The 24,103-nt window shown below is 41.7% G+C and overlaps 1 protein-coding gene and 1 long non-coding RNA gene across 4 annotated transcripts in view; one reads left to right on the forward strand and one right to left on the reverse strand.

The window, feature by feature from the left end:
* Positions 1–24,103, forward strand: part of LOC127911077 (uncharacterized) — a 133,985-nt gene that overhangs the window by 15,321 nt on the left and 94,561 nt on the right. The gene's annotated exons all lie outside the window — the stretch shown is intronic.
* The window catches only part of ankhb (ANKH inorganic pyrophosphate transport regulator b), a 97,589-nt gene that overhangs the window by 2,136 nt on the left and 71,350 nt on the right, over positions 1–24,103 (reverse strand). For all 3 annotated transcript variants that reach the window (XM_035800591.2, XM_052477343.1, XM_035800593.2), the window contains 4 exons: positions 20,344–20,436; positions 19,307–19,402; positions 2,752–2,881; positions 2,435–2,558 (listed from right to left, as the gene is read on the reverse strand). In XM_035800591.2, the coding sequence (XP_035656484.1) occupies positions 2,435–2,558; positions 2,752–2,881; positions 19,307–19,402; positions 20,344–20,436 (443 nt within the window). The remainder of the gene's footprint in view (positions 1–2,434; positions 2,559–2,751; positions 2,882–19,306; positions 19,403–20,343; positions 20,437–24,103) is intronic.

A 24,103-nucleotide genomic window follows, 5' to 3' on the forward strand; every position in this document is an offset into this window, starting at 1 on the left:
GGCTCCATGCACCCTGAAATACACATCTTACAATGTAAGCCAAGGACATGTAGGAGAGACCCAACTCCCAGACTGGCTCCGTGCACCCTGAAATACACATCTTACAATGTAAGCCAAGGACATGTAGGAGAGACCCAACTCCCAGACTGGCTCCATGCACCCTGAAATACACATCTTACAATGTAAGCCAAGGACATGTAGGAGAGACCCAACTCCCAGACTGGCTCCATGCACCCTGAAATACACATCTTACAATGTAAGCCAAGGACATGTAGGAGAGACCCAACTCCCAGACTGGCTCCGTGCACCCTGAAATACACATCTTACAATGTAAGCCAAGGACATGTAGGAGAGACCCAACTCCCAGACTGGCTCCGTGCACCCTGAAATACACATCTTACAATGTAAGCCAAGGACATGTAGGAGAGACCCAACTCCCAGACTGGCTCCGTGCACCCTGAAATACAAATCTTACAATGTAAGCCAAGGACATGTAGGAGAGACCCAACTCCCAGACTGTCTCCGTGCACCCTGAAATACAAATCTTACAATGTAAGCCAAGGACATGTACGCGCGCAGCTTCATGCTGCTACAACATGGTAGCAACGGGACCAAAACAGAGGAGAAGTTTAGCCTCATTCTTCAACACTCCTGGTTGCTGTGGAAATTGACCCACTAATACTGTTAACTTGGTGCATCTTCTACGCAGTGGTGGACTGTCATACTTGAGTAAAAGTAAAGATACCTTAATAGCAAATGACTCAAGTAAAAATAAAAGTCACGCAGTAAAATTCTACTTGAGTAAAATGCTAAAAGTATTTGTTTGAAAATGTACTTAAGTATCAAAAGTAAATGTAATTTCTAAAACATACTTAAGTATCAAAAGTAAAAATCATTTCAAAATGTCTTACATTAAGATAACAAGCCGGCACCATTTTTAAAATATTTTTAAAAAATGTACGTAAAGCCAGGGGTATACTCCAACATTCAGATATAATTGACAAGCTAATCATGTGTTTAGAGACTCGACAGGTCACAGGCAGTAAGGATGACCGGGGATGTTCAGTTGATAAGTGCGTGAATTTGACTATTTTCCTGTCCTGCTAAAAGCATTCAAAATGTAACATGTACTTTTGGGTGTCAAGGAAAATGTATGGAGCAAAAAGTACAATATTTTCATAAGGAATGTAGTGAAGTAAAAAGTAAAAGTCTTTTCATACACCTTCAGTTAGCCAGCATTCGCACTTCTTGTGTATTACTATATGTATTACTGAAAATAAACTAAATACTTGAATGACGCATCCCGGTAAAGACCGTAAGATAACCTCATGTAAGCAAAGTTATACTGTATTTTTTCCACAAAATAGTTAACTAACTTATGGTCACTTTCAATGAAGCAGTTATTTTTGTACTGACCCACACTTTGTCCCAAATGGCACCATATTTTCTAGTTTTGACTAGAACTCTATGGGCCTTGGTCAAAAGTAGTGCTCTTATGTAAGGATTACTGTGCCATTTGGGACATAGTACCACTGGTTCACTAAGTTATGAGGTCCACTGAAGAGCAACTGAAGCGTGACAAAAGTAGATTGGTGACTTTATAGACTAGTGCTTAGTTCACACACGGATGGATGTACAATACATTTCTCCACAACCAGTCTGCACAAAAACACTTCACGTCCAGGAGGTGGCGCCAATGATTGCAATGGCGCCTCGGATTGGTATAGGTTGAAGACGCCCCTGAACACTGATCTTGGGTCAGTTTAGCATTTTCCAATAACAAAGTTATTTACATTTCTAGAAGAAATATTGAATTATTTAAGAAAAGCGCAAGGGTGCAAATATAATTAGGCCACAAATGTCATTCAGCAGATACTTTTATCCAAACCGACTTACAGTCATGCATGCATACAATTTTTATATGGGTGACCCCCCCAGTGGTAAGCAAATCCATGATTGTGGCGTTGCAAGTGGCTCTAACAACTGAGCCACAAAGAAAAAACAAGGTCAATGGAAGAATCTCCATCAAACATTTTTTTTTTTTTTTTAAACATCTGGCCTAGGCTTAGTCGGTGTCTGATAAACTGGCCCAAAAAGTTAACATTTTAAAAAGTGAGTAGTGAAGTGAACACTTCTCCCAATAAAAGAAAACAACAGGAATGAGCTGAGGTAAATTTGACAGATTTTAAACTAGTAACTGGCTAAGTGAACACTAGGCCCAAGCATGGGAATAAGATCAAAAATAAGCGGAGTGGCCACTTTTGAGCCTAGTGAATGATAAGTTGAACACTTGTTCTGAGATATTGAGTGCACACTCACAGCATTGAGGTTTTCACATCATTCTAATGACACTAGCTCCATGCTCAAGAGATTGGCAAGAAGTGAAGTGAACACTTGTGAGACCCGTGAAAGCAGAAGTGTGCACTTTACTTACCCCATGTAAGGGAGTACAATGAGACTGGTGATCAGTACGATGATGCGCAGGACAGAGCTGGGAGCAAGGACGAAGGTCTTCTTCAAAGTCATGAGCCAGCCTGTCAGGTGAGCCCGGATGGTCACTGTCATGGTAAAATAAATACATTATTTTTTTTTCATGTATAAATGAGTTGTTGTTTTTTTACATCGGTAAGCAGGAAGTTCCCCTCCTGTTTAGGATGAGTCTACCTTTAGTGGGTGGACAACAACTAAAATGACATTCCTGTTGACAAATTCAAACATTCCACTTCCACTGATTCCCTACTTGGATCTTACCTGGAATAGGGAAGAAGGAGAAGATTAGCAGTGGAGGGACACAGAGCTCTGCGAAGGCATGGTCCACACCAATGATGTCTACTAGGATCCTCTCCGAGATGTGAGGCGTCCAGAACACCAAAAAGCATAGCTGGACAGCCAAAACCAAACACAGAGTTAACACTGTCTGAAGCCACAGGGGGTTAGGATTAAGGGTTACATTACTCTGGCCTGATCAATGGTCAGTTCCATGGTTTCATTGTGAAGGTAAGGTTAGGATTTGAGGAGGGCTCGCTAGTGACACATGAATGGACTGTGTTACATTTGTACAGTGCATTTGGAAAGTATTCAGACCCCTTGACCTTTTCCACATTTTGTTACGTTACAACCTTATAAAATGGATTAAATTGTTTTTCCCCCTCATCAATCTACACAAAATTCCCATAATGACAAAGTAAAAACAGGTTTTTAGATATGTTTGCAAATGTATTAAAAATGAAAAAACTGTAATGTTTTGGTACCCTTCCCCAGATTGTGCTCTAACATGCACTGTCAACTGTGGGGCCTTTCTAAATCATGTCCAATCAATTGAATTTACCACAGGTGGACTCCAATCAAGTTGTAGAAACATTTCAAGGATGATCAATGGAAACAGGATGCACCTGAGCTCAATTTCGAGTGTCATAGAAAAGGGCCTGAATACTTATGTAAGTAATGTATTTCTGTGTTTTAATACATAAAAAAAATAAATGTTTTCGCTTTGTCATTATGGGGTATTGTGTGTAGATTGATGAGGGAAAAAAGTTATTTAATCAATTTTAGAATAACAAAATGTGGAAATGGGGAAGGGGTTTGAATACTAGCATCATGCATATATATACCTTATCTAGGGCAAAGGTTTGTTTGAGTCACTTTGTCATTACCTTGAACACAGAGAATGAGGAATGTACAAACTGATCTGGAAAGACAGCCCTCCATTACTTAGACCACAACGCCTATATGGGGCAAAGCCTAATATGGAGTCAGCAGTTCATCTTCACTTTGTGACACATTGTGATCATATCACCCTGCCCAGCTCCGAAGGTAGTTAGACACACATTGTGATCATATCACCCTGCCCAGCTCCGAAGGTAGTTAGACACACATTGTGATCATATCACCCTGCCCAGCTCCGAAGGTAGTTAGACACACATTGTGTCTGGACACCTTACAAGTGTAGACAGGTCTGGACAGAGAAACCATTTAAATCAGCATTACTCCACCCTGTAAAATCATTGATAGGTGGAACAATTGTCTGATTTCATCAATATGTGTCTTGCAATTTAAAAATAATCATATTATTTTTGAAAGAAAAGCTGTGAAATAATTTGCATAAAAGGAAGGGACCAGGAAATCTGGTCACAATGCAGAAACAATGGACGGATAACAGACACATTCTAATTAGTGATGGGAAACTAAGCTTCCTGAAGAATTGAGTCTTTCCAGCCAATTGTGTAGAAAATAGGTTCATTAAGGGTTCGGGTTCGAACCGGAACCTTTTTGTGATGGTAGGGGTTCAATTTTGAACGTTTCTAATAATATATTGTAGACGTGGCAGCCTATCAGATTGAAGGTGTGGTTTATTAGAGTTGTGGCTTTCAGATAGTTATTTTTGGTCACCTGTTAGTGTGTGTAAATGTCAGTTTGCACACTGCAAATGAAAATGTTCCTTGAATGTTTATGCATATTACATATTCTAATATATTATATATATTTATTTATAATTCTAACAGTGCGTCCTCCGAAAACACGATCCTGCCAAGCCTCACTGCTTCTTGGCACACTGCTCGCTTAATCCGGAAGACAACCGCACCAACGTGTCGGAGGAAACACCATACACCTGGCGACTGTGTCAGCGTGCATGCGCCCGACCCACCAACAGGAGTCGCTAGAGCGCGATGGGACAAGGACAAACCCTAACCTGAATAACGCTGGGCTGGGCCAATTGTATGCCACCTCATGGGTCTCCCAGTTGTGCCCGGCTGCGGCACAGCCTGGTAATGAACTCGGATCTGTAGTGACACCGCTAGCACTGCAGTGCAGTGCCTTAGACCGCTGCGCCACCGGGAGGCAAGTCACCACTAATTCTAAGAGTGTAGACAGCACTGACCTGGGCTGGAAAATACACAACATTGGAACTGCAAAAATGTTCTCTACCCGTGTGGGTCACAGACACGAGTCGAGACTTGTCGAGGCTCTCCTTAAAACAAGAGGCCTGAAAGTAGGGGGCTTTGGAGAACTAGATGAGATCCTTTTGTTTTTTTACTTTAAACAATAATATTCATGAAACCAACATTGATGACGATATCACAAACAACAGAGATGTAATGCTAAATCCACTGGATGACAAATAGCAGTTCTATAGCAGTACCTGCTGAAGAAACACAGCGGAACCCGGAAATAACATCCAACACAAAAAGGTGTGAGTAATGTTGAGTAATGGTGTCCTCGGATGGGGCCACAGTGTCTCCAGTGTCTTCTGACCCCTCCTGTCTCAGCCTCCAGTATTTATGCTGCAGTAGTTTGTGTCGGGGGGCTAGGTTTAGTTTGTTATATCTGGAGTACTTCTCCTGTCCTATTCGGTGTCCTGTGTGAATTTAAGTGTGCTCTCTCTAATTCTCTCTTTCTCTCTTTCTTTCTCTCTCTCGGAGGACCTGAGCCCTAGGACCATGCCTCAGGACTACCTGACATGATGACTCCTTGCTGTCCCCAGTCCACCTGGCCGTGCTGCTGCTCCAGTTTCAACTGTTCTGCCTTATTATTATTGGACCATGCTGGTCATTTATGAACATATGAACATCTTGGCCATGTTCTGTTATAATCTCCACCCGGCACAGCCAGAAGAGGACTGGCCACCCCACATAGCCTGGTTCCTCTCTAGGTTTCTTCCTAGGTTTTGGCCTTTCTAGGGAGTTTTTCCTAGCCACCATGCTTCTACACCTGCATTGCTTGCTGTTTGGGGTTTTAGGCTGGGTTTCTGTACAGCACTTTGAGATATCAGCTGATGTACGAAGGGCTATATAAATAAATTTGATTTGATTTATGTCTGAAACTACTTTCTGAAGCCAAAAAGTAAAAGACAATAATTCTCTCTGTAATTTTGTTATATAAAGCTTAATAAATAAGGCTACTAATCTCTCAAACTGCTAGGAAAGAATCTGACTGAAATTAGCACTGAAGTGAGAGTTGTGAAAACCTTTGAGCCTAACAATGGCAGGAGAGTATCACAGCCACCCCAAACAAATGCAGAGGCCTTTGAAGACCCCTCCATCTGTGCAGAGAAGATGTCCTCCTCAGAATCCCCACAATACAACAGGACAAACTTTGTTTGGACGTCATAAAGGACCATTCGCCGACAATGAAAAGATATAGCTAGCTAACAACATCCTTTTCCACGTGGAAGAGACGGCCAGAGACTTGCTAGCTACGTTAGCTAGCTAGCTGGGATTTTCTACAAGGAATCTGCCTCCTGAAAAAGTTAGCAAGACGGCACACTGTCCTTCTCTCAGCACATATCAAAGCTGCAGGCTAAGGTTCAATCTAGACCAGGGGTGTCAAACTCATTTCGCATCGTGGGCCACATACGGCCTAGGGAGATGTCAAGTGGGCCGGACCATTAAAATTATACCATACTCTGCTATAAATAACCAAAATATCATGTCTTTCCTTTGTTTTGGTGTAAAGAAGCAAGAACATTAGGAAAATATTGAAATTTAATGAACTATCCTTTTACAAAACATTTCATGAAACACCTCATATTTCCTTAGACAAATGTGCAATTTACTTTTATCATTCACAAATATGCATTACAACTGATCCCACTGATTGTACAAAGGCACAAAACTTTAATTGGTACTGAAAAATATAGTAATGCACTTTAAGATTAAATTAGACTTTTAAAGAAAGGAATTTTAAACCACTTACACATACGCATATAAAATCTAAATGTAATCCCTGCGTACACCTTACAAACTAAGGAGAGTGATTTTAAATGTGTAATGAAGAAAGTGTTCGCCTGTCCTGTAAATCTGTAAACTTCATACATGAAACATACATACACATACAATACATACTGAAAATGTATGGAGTTGTATGAACAGTAGAATTCCATCACACAACTTTTGTTTTGAAGCTGCTGACTAACATTAAAGTGCACATTTTTTAAATCACCACAGTAAGGATTCATCTTCACAGAGCTGTATTCTTTCAATGCAAACAGTATCTAAGGCAGCATTTTAAAGGTGTTAGTCTAGTCTGGACTTGTATTTGTACCTGAAACTTGGCATCTTTTGGCCTGTACAAGTGCATCAACACCAGGTGTCATGTCCTGACTAGCTGTCACTTTCAGAATGTCATTTAAGTGCTTGTTTGTGAGCCTTGAACGCATTTTTGTTTTATTGATATTCATCACTGAGAAAATTTGTTCACAAAGGTAGGTTGTCCCAAACATGCACAAAATTTTAGCAGCCAGGGCTGTTAATTTGGGGTACCCTGGTAGTAGATACTGATAAAATCAGGGCAGGGTTGCCATTTGCCAGTTGCATCTCCCACAAAGTCAGCTTCAACTTAAATGCATGTATGTTGTCAGAAAACTGTGTGACAACTTTTTTGCGGCCTTGCAACATTTTGTTCAGATTGTTCAAGTGTTCAGTAATATCAACCAAGAATGCAAGGTCCCGTAGCCATTCCTGAGATTGTAATTCCAACACCGGTTTTCCTTTTTTCTCCATGAACTGTCCGATTTCCTCTCGTAGATCAAAGAAATGCCTCAGCACAGCGCCTCGGCTTAACCATCTCACTTCAGTGTGGTATGGCAGGCTGTGGGTAATGTTGCTGTCGCTGAGAAGTTTGTCAAACTGACGATGGTTCAGACCTCTGGACCGGATGAAATTTACAGTGCGAACAACCACCTCCATGACGTGGTCCATTTTCAGCGACTTGCAACACAATGCCTCCTGGTGCAAAATACAGTGAAATGTCCAGAAACGATCTCCTCCATTAAGGGCTTGTACTTTGTCTTTGAACTTTGTCGCGACACCTGCTTTCTTTCCGACCATGGATGGCGCGCCGTCTGTAGCCAGGCTGACAGCGCGGGACCAGTCCACTCCAACTCTGTCCAATGCAGCAAGGACAGAGCCGAAAATGTCCTCGGCTGTTGTGGTGTCCATCATTGGCACCAACTCAAGAAACTCTTCAGTAACAGTCAATGTCTCATCAACTCCTCGAATAAATATGGCCAGTTGGGCCACGTCTGTGATGTCAGTGCTCTCGTCAATTGCCACGGAAAATGCAATAAATGACTTGACTCTCTGTTTCAATTGACTGTCTAAATCTGCCGATAGTTCCGAAATCCTCTCTGCTATAGTATTCCTCGTCATGCTAATATTGGCAAAAGCTTGTCGCTTCTCGGGACATACAAGTTCAGCCGCCTTCATCATGCATCGTTTAACAAAGTCACCGTCGGAATACGGCTTCGATGCTAATGCTATTTCGCTAGCAATTAGGTAGCTGGCTTTTACCGCTGCTTCACTGACTTCTCGGCTCTGGATGAAAGTTGACTGCTGTTTCCTCAGACCCGCCAGCAATTCGTTAATCTTATCTCTTCTCAGTTGTCCTTGCAAGCCGTCATATTTTTCGCTGTGATGAGTCTCGTAGTGGCGTCGAATATTATATTCCTTCAATACCGAAACTTGTTGCAAACACACCAAGCACAAAGGTTTTCCGTGCATCTCTGTAAATAAATAGGACGTGGTCCATTTTTCTTTGAAAATTCTACACTCCTTATCTACTTTTCTCCGTTTGGATAACGACATTTTGGCTAATGAGGGTGTAGTGGAGAGGTAGAGACATTAACAATCTTAACAACGTCGTAACAAGCAGCAGATGGCGCATTGATACCGTCTGCTGTTTTCAGTCTGTCTCAGTGATGCGGCTTGTCTTAAAAAAAAAAAAAATAATTCCATGTCTTTTATGCATTTTTTTCCACTTTCAAATTATCCTGCGGGCCTGATCGAACCTCCTTGGGGGCCGGTTCCGGCCCGCGGGCCGTATGTTTGACACCCCTGATCTAGACTATCGTAAATCGCTCCTCTTTCACCACAGCTGCCAAACTAACCCTGATTCAGATGATCATCCTACCCATGCTAGATTACGGAGACGTTATTTATAGATAGGCAGTTAAGGGTGCTCTTGAGCAGCTAGATGTTCTTTACCATTCGGCCATCAGATTTGCCACCAATGCTCCTTATAGGACACATTGCTGCACTCTATACTACTCTGTAAACTGGTCATCTCTGTATACACGTCGCAAGATTGATGCTTATTTATAAAACCCTCTTAGGCCTCACTCTCCCCTATCTGAGATATCTACTGCAGCCCTCATCTTCCACATACAACACCCGTTCTGCCAGTCACATTCTGTTAAAGGTCCCCAAAGCAAACACATCCCTGGGTCGCTCCTCTTTTCAGTTTGCTGCAGCTAGAACAAGCTGGAAAAAACACTTCTCTTCATCTCTTCATTCTGTGCACAATAATGTTTGTACCATGTTTTGTGCTGCTACCATAATGTTCTCCTGCCATGTTCTGCTGCTACCATGTTGTGTTGCTACCATGATGCGTTTTCATGTGTTTCTGCCATGCCATGATGTTGTCTCTCTTTATGTAGTGTTGTCTCGCTTGTCGTGATGTGTGTTTTGCCCTATATCTGTATTTTAGTTTTAATCCCTGCCCCCGTCCCCCGCAGGCCTTTTGCCTTCTGGTAGGCCGTCATAGTACATAAGAATGTGATCTTAACTTCTTGAGTGTAGGGGGCAGGATTTTTGTTTTTGGCTAAAAAACGTACCCATTTGAAACTGCCTATTTCTCAGGCCCAGAAACGAGAATATGCATATAATCAGATTAGGATAGAAAACTCTTAAATATTCCAAAACTGTCAAAAGACTGTCTGAGTATAACAGAACTGATATAACCTGAGGAAAATCAAACCAGGAAGTGGCTTCTATTTTGAAAGCTCCATGTTCCATAGCTGGCCTTCGCTCCATTTAAAGGGATATCAACCAGATTCGTTTTACTATCGCGTCCTCAAGGTGTCAACAGTCTTTAGACATAGTTTCAGGCTTTTATTTTGAAAAATTAGCGAGAAAGATAACATTGCGTCAGTGGATAGCTGGGTATTCAGAGTTTTGCTTGCACAACAGAGTGGGGCAGCCATTGTCTCTCCCTCTCCTATTTAAGCGACAGTCCCAGTTGATATATTATCGATTATAAAAAATGTTTGACGTGTTTTTGTGGACATTACAGACACTATTTGGAATTTTCATCTGCGACGTCGTGATCACTCGAGCCTTTTGGATTTCCGAACATAATGCGCCAAACAAATGGAGGTATTTTGAATGTAAAATAATCTTTATGGAACAAAAGGAACATTTATGGTGTAACTGGGAGTCTCATGAGTGCAAACATCTGAAGATCAAAGGTAAGTGATTTAATCTATTGCTTTTCTGACTTTCGTGACCAATCTACTTGGCTGCTAGAGTTTGTAATATTTTGTATACTGAGAGAGATGTCCTTACTTTCGCTGAAAAGCTTTATTGAAATCTGACACGCCAGGTGGATTAACAACAAGCTAAGCTGTTGTTTTACTATATTGCACTTGTGATTTCATGAAAATTAAACATGTTTAGTAATTTAATTTGAATTTGGCACACTGCAATTCAGCGGGTGTTGATGAAAATGATCCCGCTAATGGGATGGGTGCGTCAAGAATTAACTGACTTTAAATAAGAAATACATTTAAAAAAAGTTATCCTAATTTTCCTCTAGTCAGTAAGCCATATCATATGACCTCTTAAAAAGTTGAATTATTAAGAAGGGCCTCCACAGCGAAAGTATGCACCACAAATACAAAGCTGAGGATACCACAGGAGGGCTCATCATGCATCCTTGACACAAAACGATCCCAACGCTCTCACCTTTTCTCCAACTAACCTTCCCTTGGGTCTGTCATATGGGAATGTCAGATGAACACTAGTCTATACTCCATGTGTTAAATTGATCAACACAATGAGAATGAATGTTTTGGAAATATCAAATATAGCTCATATTCCCTCATCAACTCAAATTGTGAAACTCATCACCTGCTGTCTGCCATAATGAACGAATGAGCAAGCTTACACTGCAAGGGCTGGGGTAGGTGCAGGCTTTTGCTCCAGACAAGCAGTAACACACCAGATTCCAATAATCATCTAATCCTAGTCTTCAATCAAGGCTTCATGAATCAGGTGTGTATTGCTTGGCTAGAACACAAGCCTGCCCAAACTCCACCCTCGCAGGGTAAAGCCACTCTGCTGTACTAGAAAAAGGTATAGACTACAGTCACTATATGTCATAATCCAACCAAAGCGCATTAGTAATGGTGAAAACTGGATGTGTGAGAGATATCCAGCCGCTCTATTTCCCCACTTAGGTTGTACAACTGACGCACAACACATTTGACACAATGGTTGTGATTCCACAGATATGTTTTGTGTTACAACAGAGTTTGTCTGCATAAAATATTTACACAAAAGGTTTGAGGTGCTTCCACGACCAGGGCCTACTCCTGGCTAACGTTTCCGTCCCGGAGCTAGCACCAACTAGCCTGAGGCTAGCCCATGCTAGAACCATCTCCCGGCTCACTCCTGGGGTACAATATCCGCCCTTCTACTCGTTGCCCGTACGACTGGAATACCGACATAATCTGCCCGAGGATTCCAACAGGCCCCTCGGGCGCGACACCTGCTGAAGGCCCATTCTGCTATCGTGAAAGACAGGGGTGACCCTCTAGACACAAACTGCTACAGACCTATATCTATCCTACCCTGTCTTTCTAAGGTCTTTGAAAGCCAAGTCAACAAACAGATTATCTACCATTTCGAATCCCACCATACCTTCTCCGCTATGCAATCTGGTTTCAGAGCTGGTCATGGGTGCACCTCAGCCACGCCAAGGTCCTAAACGACATCATAACCGCCATCGATAGACATCACTGTGCAGCCGTATTCATCTGACCTGGCCAAGGCTTTCGACTGGTCAATCACTAAATTCATATTGGCAGACTCGAAGCCTTGGTTTCTCAAATGATTGCCTCACCTGGTTTACCAACTACTTCTCTGATAGAGTTCAGTGTGTCAAATCGGAGGGCCTGTTGTCCGGACCTCTGGCTGTCTCTATGGGGGTGCCACAGGGTTCAATCCTTGGGCCGACTCTCTTCTCTGTATACATCAATGATGTTGCTCTTGCTGCTGGTTATTCTCTGGTACACCTTGCAGACGACACCATTCTGTATACTTCTGGCCCCTCTTTGGACACTGTGTTAACTATCCTCCAGACGAAAATGCCATACAACTCTCCTTCTGTGGCCTCCAACTGCTCTTAAACGCAGGAAAACTAAATGCATGCTATTCAACCGATCACTGCCCGCAACTGCTCGCCTGTCCAGCATCACTACTCTGGATGGCTCTGACTGAGAATACATGCACAACTACAAATACCTGAGTGTCTGGGTAGACTGTATGGTTCTCAGTCAGAGACAACGATTGACAGCTGCCTCTGATTGGGAACCATACCAGGCCAAAAGCAGAAATGCACAACATAGAACAAAAACATTGAATACCCACCCCAACTCACGTCCTGACCAAACTAAAGCAGAAACATACAAAAGGAACTAAGGTCAGGAAGTGACAAGCACCAGCTGTCAGAACAGCTCACAGATCACTGCACATAGCCCATCTATTTACCTACCTCATCCCCATACAGTATTTATTTATTTATCCATCTTGCTCCTTTGCACATCTACCATTACAGTGTTTATTGCTATACTTGCCTATATTCATCTTCTGCACATCTACTGTATTACAGTTTTGTTTAATTGCTATATTGTAATTACTTTATCCTGGCCACAGTTGCAAATGAGCCTGTTTATTGTCATGTATTGTCATGTTATGTCTTGTTCCTGTTCTTTTGCACTTCATTTCCCCCTGTTTATAGACCTTTTCCCTTTCTACTGTATTATTATTATGTTTTGTTTATTCTCTATTTCTCTCTCTGTTTCTGCTTCTGTCTTTGTCAGATTCTGTGTTCACCCTTGTTGTATCTGCCTCTTCATCAGATGCTATGTGATCAGGTACCTCTGTCCTCTATCCCGGAGAGACCAGCAGTCTGTTGCCGCTAACCCTGCTATTCTCCTCTACTGCTAGAAGGGGACTCTCCTGTATTGATCAGAGGACTATATGATTTATTTTGTCGCCCTCTCTGCGGGTTGTCTATTTTGTCTATCGATACCTCTGTAGAGGATATATGTCTTCCCTGTGTTTGGACATTAAATGACTCTGTTTCTGTTAAACCGCTTTTGGGTCCTCACTCACCTGCATAACACAACTATCCTACCTGGTTAAATAAAGGTTAAATAAAAAATAACAATGGTTGTGTAATTATTTTATTGTATCACAACCTTTGTGCCAAATGTGTTGTGTGTAAGGGGCTTATTAATCTCAACTCTGAATCGACTTTCACACAAACTAACCCTAATGTAAAGATGAATCACTTGCAGATGGAATGGGAACTATATTGCTTCCTGTCACGCCCTGACCATAGAGTTCTTGGTTCTCTATGGTGTAGTATGTCAGGGAATGACTAAGGGGTGTTCTAGTTCAATATTTCTAAGTTGGTTTTGTGCTTGTTGCACCACGTAGTCACGTTTTGTTGTTTGTTTGGTTGAAGAAGTTTCACTTTAAATAAATATGTGGAACTCAACACACGCTGCGCCTTGGTCTGTCTCTTTCAACAAATGTGACAGAATATCCCACCAAAAGAGGACCAAGCAGCGTGTTCACGAGGTAAAGGAGTTTTGGACATGGGAGGAAGTAATGAGTGGATGCGAGAACCTTCCTTGGCGGGAGTCGCAGAGGACTCAGGAAGGACAGCAACAATGCCGGGAACCACAGAAACGGCAAGATTTTTTGTTGGGAGGGGCACGAGGGGTGGTCGGCGGAGCAGCGGAGAGTGGAAGAGCAGGTCATCAGTCTGGTGCCATCTGTGCCAGCTCCCCGTACTCACCCTGAAGAGCCAGAGACCGTCAGGGAGGCGATGGAGAAGTTGGGAGAGATGTTGGTCAAATGTGTTCTGGTCAACATTCGACCTGAAGACCCTGTCAGCAGTCTGGTACGTCCTGTGCCAGCTCCCTGCATCATCCCGGAAGTGCGTGTCACCCATCTGGTGACACCTGTGCTGGATCCACGCATCAGGCCTCCAGTGTGCCTCTTCAGCCCGGTACGTCCTGTGCCGGCTCCACGCACTAGGCCTCCAGTGTGCCTCTTCAGCCCGGTACGTCCTGTGCCGGCTCCACGCACTAGGCCTCCAGTGCGCCTCTACAGCCCGGAACCTCCAGCGACGGTCCAGAGCTTCCAGCGACGCTCAATGGCCCGGAGCGTCCAGCGATGGTTCACGGTCCGGAGCTTCCAGTGAGGGTCAACGACCCGGAGCTTCCAGTGAGGGTCAACGACCCGGAGCTTCCAGTGAAGGTCAACGACCCGGAGCTTCCAGTGAGGGTCAATGGCCCGGAGCGTCCAGCGACGGTTCACAGTCCAGAACCTCCAGCGACGGTTTACGGTCCAGAATCTCCAGCGACGGTCAACGGTCCAGAGAGTCCAGGCACGGTCAACGGTCCAGAGAGTCCAGGCACGGCGTCCAGTCCAGCTCCAAGGCCAGAGCCTTCCGGGGACCCGCACCGGGAGCCGCCACCGACACTAGTCACCCACCCCACCCTCCCCATTTGGTTTCAGGTTTTGCGGCCGGAGTCCGCACCTTTGGGTGGGAGGGTACTGTCACGCCCTGACCATAGAGAGCTCTTGGTTCTAGGGGGTGTTCTCGTTCAATATTTCTAAGTTGGTGTTTTGTATGGTTCCCAATTGGAGGCAGCTGATGATCGTTGCCTCTAATTGGGGATCATATTTAGGTACCCATTTTTCCAACCTGTGTTTGTGGGATATTGTTTGGTTTTGTGCTTGTTGCACCACGTAGTCACATTTTGTTGCTTGTTATTTGTTTGGTTGAAGAAGTCACTTTCACTTTAAATAAACATGTAGAACTCAACACACCCTGCACCTTGGTCCATCTCTTACAACAAACGTGACACTTCCAATGCTCAAGCACTTTTGATAAACAATCATAGTAGGAAAGTGAAGATACTAGTATGGATTATATTTCAAGTATAAGAGGCTAAACAACAGAACATTCTCCAGCCCCTGATGGTTGAGTCAATGATGCAGATTTGACTACTGAAGCGTTGGTCACCCAATGTCCTTTGTTTGGTAAACTAAGGAGACTTTATTGAGGCTTTATGAAACCTTTATAAAAGATTGTGAGGCATCTACAGTATGCCGGATTTATAAAGGCTTCATGAAGGTTTCAATCTCATGGTGTGACCTGTTCAGTACAGACCGCACATCTGGTTGTGAATTCATCCTGCTTATAACCTCATGATTGTGTTTTGCTTTTTGTGTATGGTTGTGTATATTAACATGTATATTTACATCTCTATGGATGTGTATATTTACTTCTATATGGATGTGTAGTTTGATGTGTATATTAACGTGTATATTCACATCTATATGGATGTGTATATTTACGTGTATATTTACGTGTATAGTAGGGTCTATATGGATGTGTCGTTTGATGTGTAAATTCAACTGTGTATATTCATGTGTATATGGACGGCCTACAGGGAGGAGGTGAGGGCCCTCGGAGTGTGGCGTCAGGAAAATAACCTCACACTCAACGTCAACAAAACAAAGGAGATGATTGTGGACTTCAGGAAACAGCAGAGGGAACACCCCCCTATCCACATCGATGGAACAGTAGTGGAGAGGGTATTAAGTTTTAAGTTCCTCGACGTACACATCACAGACAAACTGAATTGGTCCACCCACACAGACAGCATCGTGAAGAAGGCGCAGCAGCGCCTCTTCAACCTCAGGAGGCTGAAGAAATTTGGCTTGTCACCAAAAGCACCCACAAACTTCTACAGATGCACAATCGAGAGCATCCTGTCGGGCTGTATCACCGCGGTACCAACTGTATGGGTGGTCCTTCTGTAGCTCAGTTGGTAGAGCATGGCGCTTGTAACTGCTTCCGGGACCACATACAGAATGTATGCACACATGACTGTAAGTCGCTTTGGAGCTCAGCTAAATGGCATATATATATATAACTGCTCCGCCCAGAGGAGGGTAGTGAGGTCTGCACAACGCATCACCGGGGGCAAACTACCTGCCCTCCAGGACACCTACACCACCCGATGTCACAGGAAGGCCATAAAGATCATCAAGGACAACAACCACCCGAGCCACTGCCTGTTCACCCCGCTATCATCCAGAAGGCGAGGTCAGTACAGGTGCATCAAAGCTGGGACTGAGAGACTGAAAAACAGCTTCTATCTCAAGGCCATCAGACTGTGAAACAGCCACCACTAACATTGAGTGGCTGCTGCCAACACACTGACTCAACTCCAGCCACTTTAATAATGGGAATTGATGGGAATTTATGTAAAATATATCACTCGCCACTTTAAACAATGCTACTTAATATAATGTTTACATACCCTACATTATTTATCTCATACGTATATACTGTACTCTATATCATCTACTGCATCTTTATGTAATACATGTATCACTAGCCACTTTAACTATGCCACTTTGTTTACATACTCATCTCATATGTATATACTGCACTCAATACCATCTACTGTATCTTGGCTATGCCGCTCTGTACCATCACTCATTCATATATCTTTATGTACATATTTTTTATCCCTTTACACTTGTGTGTATAAGGTAGTACTTTTGGAATGGTTAGCTAGATTACTCGTTGGTTATTACTGCATTGTCGGAACTAGAAGCACAAGAATTTCGCTACACTCGCATTAACATCTGCTAACCATGTGTATGTGACAAATAAAATTTGATTTGATTTGAAAGTGTATATTTACGTCTATATGGATGTGTAGTTTGATGTGTATATTAACGTGTATATTCACATCTATATGGATGTGTAGCTTGATGTGTATATTTAAGTCATTATGGATGTGTAGTTTGATGTGTATATTAACGTGTATATTAACGTCTATATGGATGTGTAGTTTGATGTGGATATTCAAGTCTATATGGATGTGTAGTTTGATGTGGATATTCAAGTCTATATGGATGTGTATATTAACATGTATATTCACGTCTATATGGATGTGTATATGGATGTGTAGTTTGATGTGTATATTCACATATATATGGATGTGTATATTAATGTGTATATTTACATCTATATGGATGTGTAGTTTGATGTGTATATTCACGTCTATATGGATGTGTATATTAATGTGTATATTCAAGTCTATATGGATGTGTATATTAACGTGTATATTCACGTCTATATGGATGTGTATATGGATGTGTAGTTTGATGTGTATATTCACATCTATATGGATGTGTATATTAACGTGTATATGGATGTGTAGTTTGATGTCTATATTGTATTTATGTGTGTTATTGTTTTTTTACAGGAAAAATCTGAAAAAGACACTGCCAATTTCTAACTTACAACAATGACACCTCCATCCAGGATATGCTGCTATGAAAATCAATCTCACTCTGGGGTGAAGTTTCCCCTTTGTACGGATCTAGGATCAGCTACCCCTCAAAGTGGTCTCCCTACCACTGTTACTGGTAAACATGAGGGATGGGGCTGAAGAAATGTAACTACTCTCAAATTCATACACGGAGCCATGAACTAACTCAGGGTCTCCCAAAGTTGGTCCTGGCCCACCCCAAAATTAAATATTACATAAGTATTCAGACCCTTTACTCAGTACTGTGTTGAAGCACCTTTGGCAGCGATTACAACCTTGAGTGTTCTTGGGTATGACGTTACAAGCTTGGCACACCTGTATTAAGGAAGTTTCTCCATTTCCTTTCACTATCATACTCTAATTCCACTGATTTCAAAACTCGGCCCTCCAGAAAGTGGAGAGCAACACTTATATGCAGTTCTACTAAGCGATATATGCCTAGATTCCTGAAACGAGTCACATATTGACAAAGCGAAAACAGGGTTCTAGACATTTTCGTAAATGTATTAAAAACAACAAACAGAAATACCTTATTTACATAACTATTCAGACCCTTTTCTATGAGAGTCGAAATAGAGCTCAGATGCATCCTGTTACCATTGAACATCCTTGAGATATTTCTACAACTTGATTAGAGTCCACCTGTGGTAAATTCAATTGATTGGACATGATTTGGAAAGGCACACATCTGTCTATATAAGTTCCCACAGTTGACAGTGCATGTCAGAACAAAAGCCAAACCACGTGGCCAAAGGAATTGTTCGTAGAGCTCCGAGACAGGATTGTGTCAAGGCACATATCTGGGGATGGGTACCAAAACATTCTGCAGCATTGAAGGTCCCAAAGAACAGAGTGGCCTCAATTGTTGTTAAATGGAAGAAATTTGGAACCATCAAGACTCTTCCTAGAGCTGTGGAGATGGGAGAACCTTCCAGAAGGACAGCCATCTCTGCAGCAGTCTACCAATCAGGCCTTTATGGAAGTGGCCAGACGAAAGCCACTCCTCGGTAAAAGGTACATGGCAGCCCTTGGAGTTTGCCAAAAGGCATCTAAAGATTCTTGGAGGAATTAATGGAGAATGTGGAGAAAAGTGCAGAGATCCTTAATGAAAACCTGCTTCAGAGCACTTAGGACCTCAGACTGGGCTCAAAGTTTCACCTTCGGACTGAACAATGACCCTAAGCACATAGCCAAGACAACGCAGGAGTGGCTTGAGGACAAGTCTCTGAATGTCCTTGAGTGGCTCAGCCAGAGCCCGGACTTGAACCCCCAACATCTCTGGAGAGACTTAAAAATAGCCGTGCAGCAATGCTCCCCATCCAATCTGACAGATCTTGAGAGGATCTGCAAAGAATAATGGGAGAAACTCCCCAAATACAGTTGTGCCAAGCTTGTAGTATCATACCCAAGAAGACTCCAGGCTGTAATCGCTGCCAAAGGTGCTTAACATAACAAAATGTGGGAAAAGTCAAGGGGTCTGAATACTTTACAAATGCACCGTATAGTGTGGAGCAAAACAAGCTAATTTTGGGTTACCGATGGGGTAAGACAGTTGAACAAAGCTCATGAGACATGGATAAGTTATATTCTTCAAGAATCAATGGGGATATATCATTAATTTAAAATCATATGGCCCATTTAACCATTAGTTGGGGAAATGTAAAACTGACCCAAGATCAGTGTCTAGGGGCAACGTCAGCCTACTCGATCAAACACATTTCTGAAAGCTGAAAGCACAATGCAAGAAACCTACTACCTGCAATCATAGAATTATGGCCTGCATCAAGTCACTCATGGTATAACAATGTAAGCTTTTTAAAGACCTAAAAGCAATAAACACATTCTTTTCCATCCACAAAAGATCAAGGTTGAACGTACCGTAATAGAAAGTGCAACGCAGACAAATGTGAACTTTTTGATGTGGGATTTGGAGATTGTGGTATTGATGTTGTTCAGTTTGTTACTGGGGTTGTTCTGGGGGCAAAGAAGAACAAACAAACAAACAAACAAACAAACATGACAGGTGTGAATGCACTCAGTAGGCTTAAATTAAATCAAAGGCGCATTGTGGATATCGGCTCATGTTTAAATGACCTTTACAATGACCTTTACAAGTCAATTGCAATGCGCTTGTCGACAACAAGCATTTGATTGAATCCCGACCTAAATCTTCACATAAACCATAGAATCGATTTACAAATGACATTTAGAATCATTGTGAGACTTTGGTTTCGTAACAGGCTTCACAACTATAGTTAACACAGGTAATACCACAACCAACAATGACATTGTTATGAGAACAATGTCTTAACAAAATGTACTCTCCCCTAAAAATGTATTGTTAAAACATGGACTAATATTGTGCTCAATCATGGCTGAAGAGGCAACTACCTTAGTATATGACTCAGCACAAGTAAACCACACAGTGACTTTCCTAACAGCCCTTAAACTTCCTGGAGCAGGTTGGTCTCTGCTCACCACACCTTTGTTTACCTATAAATATTATGAAATGTCAACGGGAGCCACAGTAATTCTAGCTGCCCGCTATATGAATCCAGACTCCCCCAAAATACATGGTGCAGTGGAATTATGTATGTCATATTTCTGTGGTGTAATTACTGCAGCATCTCCTACATAAAAACATTAAGGAGGCACTTTATTTTACAATATTGTTTCCATTGCCATTTACCTGGTATTTACTTGAAAATATGTGGTATCGATGCACTTTTACTTCATTGAAAGAATACAACAAAGCTGGCCTTGTAGTTTTACAATTTTACAGTGTAAGTAAATACCAAGGCATTTCTGTGCTACCCACATTAAGGTTCATATAATCTTTAACAGTCATTAGGTTGAGGTACCTGGCCACTCTCAATGGCCTTACTTACTAGTCAATGTAAACAACCTCGTCTTACCTTGTCGAAGGCGGGGTAGACCGTACGTAGTTCTGTCAGCCAGCCGTACGGCATGTGACCCACAGGATAGCTTGCAGTCAGTACTGCTACCGCCTGGCCAAACCACAGAAACCAAACACTTAGAGCAATAGACCAGTCCACCACGTCAGAAGTAAGAGTTCCTGTTTGTCTTTCTTGAAGTCGAGTTGAAGTGCTTCTTCTAAGATTGCTATATCATACTAATGTGGTTTCTGGGATGTTAAACACACTCTCCAGGTATTCTGAGATCTGGTCATCCGCACCACATAATTGCAAAAAATGACAACCTAAAACAAATACTTCACTATATTGTTACCCACTACTATTGTTACTAAAAAGATGTATAACAAATGGCAAAAGTTAATCACATTGTTTATAGTTTGTGGCATCACAAGTCTTAACTCAGACACCTGCCCCATTCATTCAAAACACTGTATTCTCACTCTACTAACATAACATAGCAGGTGAAAAAAAAACTGTCGGGGGAGGTTACAGTGTTTTCCACAAGGACATACAGTACTATTCAACATTTTCTACATTGTAGAATAGTAGTGAATACATCAAAACTGTGAAATAACACATATGGAATCATGTAGTAACCAAAAAAAGTGTTCGACAAATCAAAATATATTTTATATTTGAGATTCTTCAAAGTAGCCACCCTTTGCCTTGATGACAGCTTTGCACCCTCTTGGCATTCTCTCAACCAGCTTCATGAGGTAGTCACCTGGAATCCATTTCAATTAACAGGTGTGCCTTGTTAAAAGTTCATTTGCGGAATTTATTTCCTTCTTAATGCGTTTGAGCCAATCATTTGTGTTGTGACAAGGTACGGGTGATATACAGAAGATAGCAGTATTTGGTAAAAGGCCAAGTATATATCATAGAAAAAACAGCTCAAATAAGCAAAGAGAAACAACAGTCCATTATTACTTTAAGACAAGAAGATCAGTCAATCTGGAACATTTCAAGTACTTTGCAGTCACAAAAACCATCAAAGATCTATGATGAAACTGCCACAGAAAGGAAGACCCAGAGTTAACTCTGCTGCAGTGAATAAGTTTATTAGAGTTAACAAACACATGTCAACATCAACTGTCTAGAAGAGACTGCATGAATCAGGCCTTCATGGTCAAATTGCTGCAAAGAAACCACTACTAAAGGACACCGATAAGAAGAAGAGACTTGTTTTGGATCAGGCCTTCATGGTCAAATTGCTGCAAAGAAACCACTACTAAAGGACACCGATAAGAAGAAGAGACTGCATGAATTTCATGGTCAAATTGCTGCAAAGAAACCACTACTAAAGGACACCGATAAGAAGAAGAGACTGCATGAATCAGGCCTTCATGGTCAAATTGCTGCAAAGAAACCACTACTAAAGGACACCGATAAGAAGAAGAGACTTGTTTTGGATCAGGCCTTCATGGTCAAATTGCTGCAAAGAAACCACTACTAAAGGACACCGATAAGAAGAAGAGACTGCATGAATCAGGCCTTCATGGTCAAATTGCTGCAAAGAAACCACTACTAAAGGACACCGATAAGAAGAAGAGACTTGTTTTGGACTTGTTTTGGCCGAGAAACATGAGCAACGGACAAAAGAAGAAAGGGGAAATCTGTCCTTTTTTCTGATGAGTCCAAATTTCACAGTGCTCTGCATATGTGGACACTCCTTCAAGACTGTTGGAAAAATATTCCTCATGAAGTTGGTTGAGAGAATTGCAAAGAGTGTGCAAAGCTGTCATCAAGGTGTCATGACTTGCCCTGTTGGGCTATGGGGATCATAGGTGTCAGATTCCCCCACCCGTTTTATGACCGGTCGTAAATACCCTGTAGTAACTCTGCCTTTGGGTTTGGCAGGATTGAGGGAAAAGAAACCTTTGTTAAAAGGAGATTCCTCCCGCCAGAACGGTAATATCAAAAGGTTGAATAATGAAACAATAGTTCTGAAATCCAAAACAGTCGGAATGGTCCGTGGGTACTTACAAGAACAATCCTGTCGAATTCATTACTATAGGACTCGTGACAAAATGTACATTAGTCAAGAAAACGTAAGGATGGGAGTCCCCACATTGAAATGGCTACCACTCTATAGACCAAGCAGGAGGATGGTGTTGAACCGGACATCAAATGGTTAGACTCCACCAGAACAGCTACGTACAGCGCCAGCTGTACACATTGAAATGGTTAAGAAAACTAAAAGACTACACATTCACAGTCTGCAGCTGTATATGTAAAATAGTCTAGGAAACTCGACCGAAGACGAGAGGAGAACATTTCCCTATCGAACAACCATTGGTACGTCTGACGTATCCATTATAACAGAGCTACACTACGAAAGACTTTAATCTCTGGTGGGCAAACCAGAGTCTTTCTGTCAAATTACTCCCCAGACGGATCAAGTGTTTTCAAGAGAGACAGCAAAGACATACACACGTAAATATGTACATTGCATTGTGTGATTATTTAGTTAGTAAAAAAATAATTAAGACAATTTGTATATCGCTGAGGTTTTGTGCAGATAAAGGATTTTGCAACATTCAGAATGAGACTGATAGAAGGTAAATATGAAGTAATGAATTGACTGTGACTGATGTAAGAGATTTATATCGTTAGTCGGGAGATAGTAACTCGTTAAATAACTTTTTCCAAATTACAATTTAATTAATTGCTACATGAGTAATTTAATCGCGTAATAACTTAACATGGTATGTAATAATTTGATGAAATAACAGTCAAACACACGACATAATGATTCCCCCGTGCGAGGAATCTAAGATAGAATGAGGCCTTCATGTTGCATTCAGCCTATATGAAATTGAAAAGCAGATTAAATGATCAGGAACGAGTAGACTCGGTCAGTATTCATTTCTTGAGACATAATGGGCTGGCAATCAGATTTTTCCCAAATTTGATTAGACCAACAGTGTATTTCTTTGTTTACCGTGCGTTCCGGTAAAACAAATATCGCCGAAAGGGTTTGAACGTAAGACGTTATTAGTAAAACCGTTCTCTTGTTTAAGGAGATCCTAGAAAGTGTACAAAGTAGGATTAGCTTGCACGAGATTCTAAAGCTAACATAGCAAGAGCAGCCATTTTTTTCTCTATGTTCACACGGCAACACTGTGTGCCTTAGGAAACGAAAGATCTGCCTCCTTTATATTTCAGCTTTCTGCAATCAGTGACTACCAACGTTGTATCATGTTGGTTACTTGTATATTATCCAACCAATTCCAACCTGATTGAATATCGTGTTCTCAATATAGGTAAAATTGCAAGACTTACCTTTTTTCAAATGGATCTTTTGAATAATATACAAATGGATTGGTTTCTACAAAATGAGACAATTTAAACTTTTCCACATTAACCTGTTGAGTGTAGGGGGCAGTATTTTGATTCTTTTGGATGAAAAACGTACCAATTTGAAACTGCCTATTTCTCAGGCCCAGAAACTAGAATATGCATATAAATTGTCAGATTAGGATAGAAAACAATCTAAAGTTTCCAAAACTGTCAAAATATCGCCTGTGAGTATAACAGAACGGATATTGCAGGTGAAAACCTGAGGAAAATCAAACCAGGAAGTGGCTTCTATTTTGAAAGCTCCATGTTCCATAGCCTGCCTTAGCTCTATTTAAAGGGATATCAACCAGATTCCTTTTCCTATCGCTTTCTCAAGATGTCAACAGTCTTTAGACATAGTTTCAGGCTTTTAGTTTGAAAAATGAGCGAGAAAGAT

The sequence above is a fragment of the Oncorhynchus keta genome, chromosome 23 (assembly GCF_023373465.1).
Source record: "Oncorhynchus keta strain PuntledgeMale-10-30-2019 chromosome 23, Oket_V2, whole genome shotgun sequence".
Lineage (NCBI taxonomy): Eukaryota > Metazoa > Chordata > Actinopteri > Salmoniformes > Salmonidae > Oncorhynchus > Oncorhynchus keta.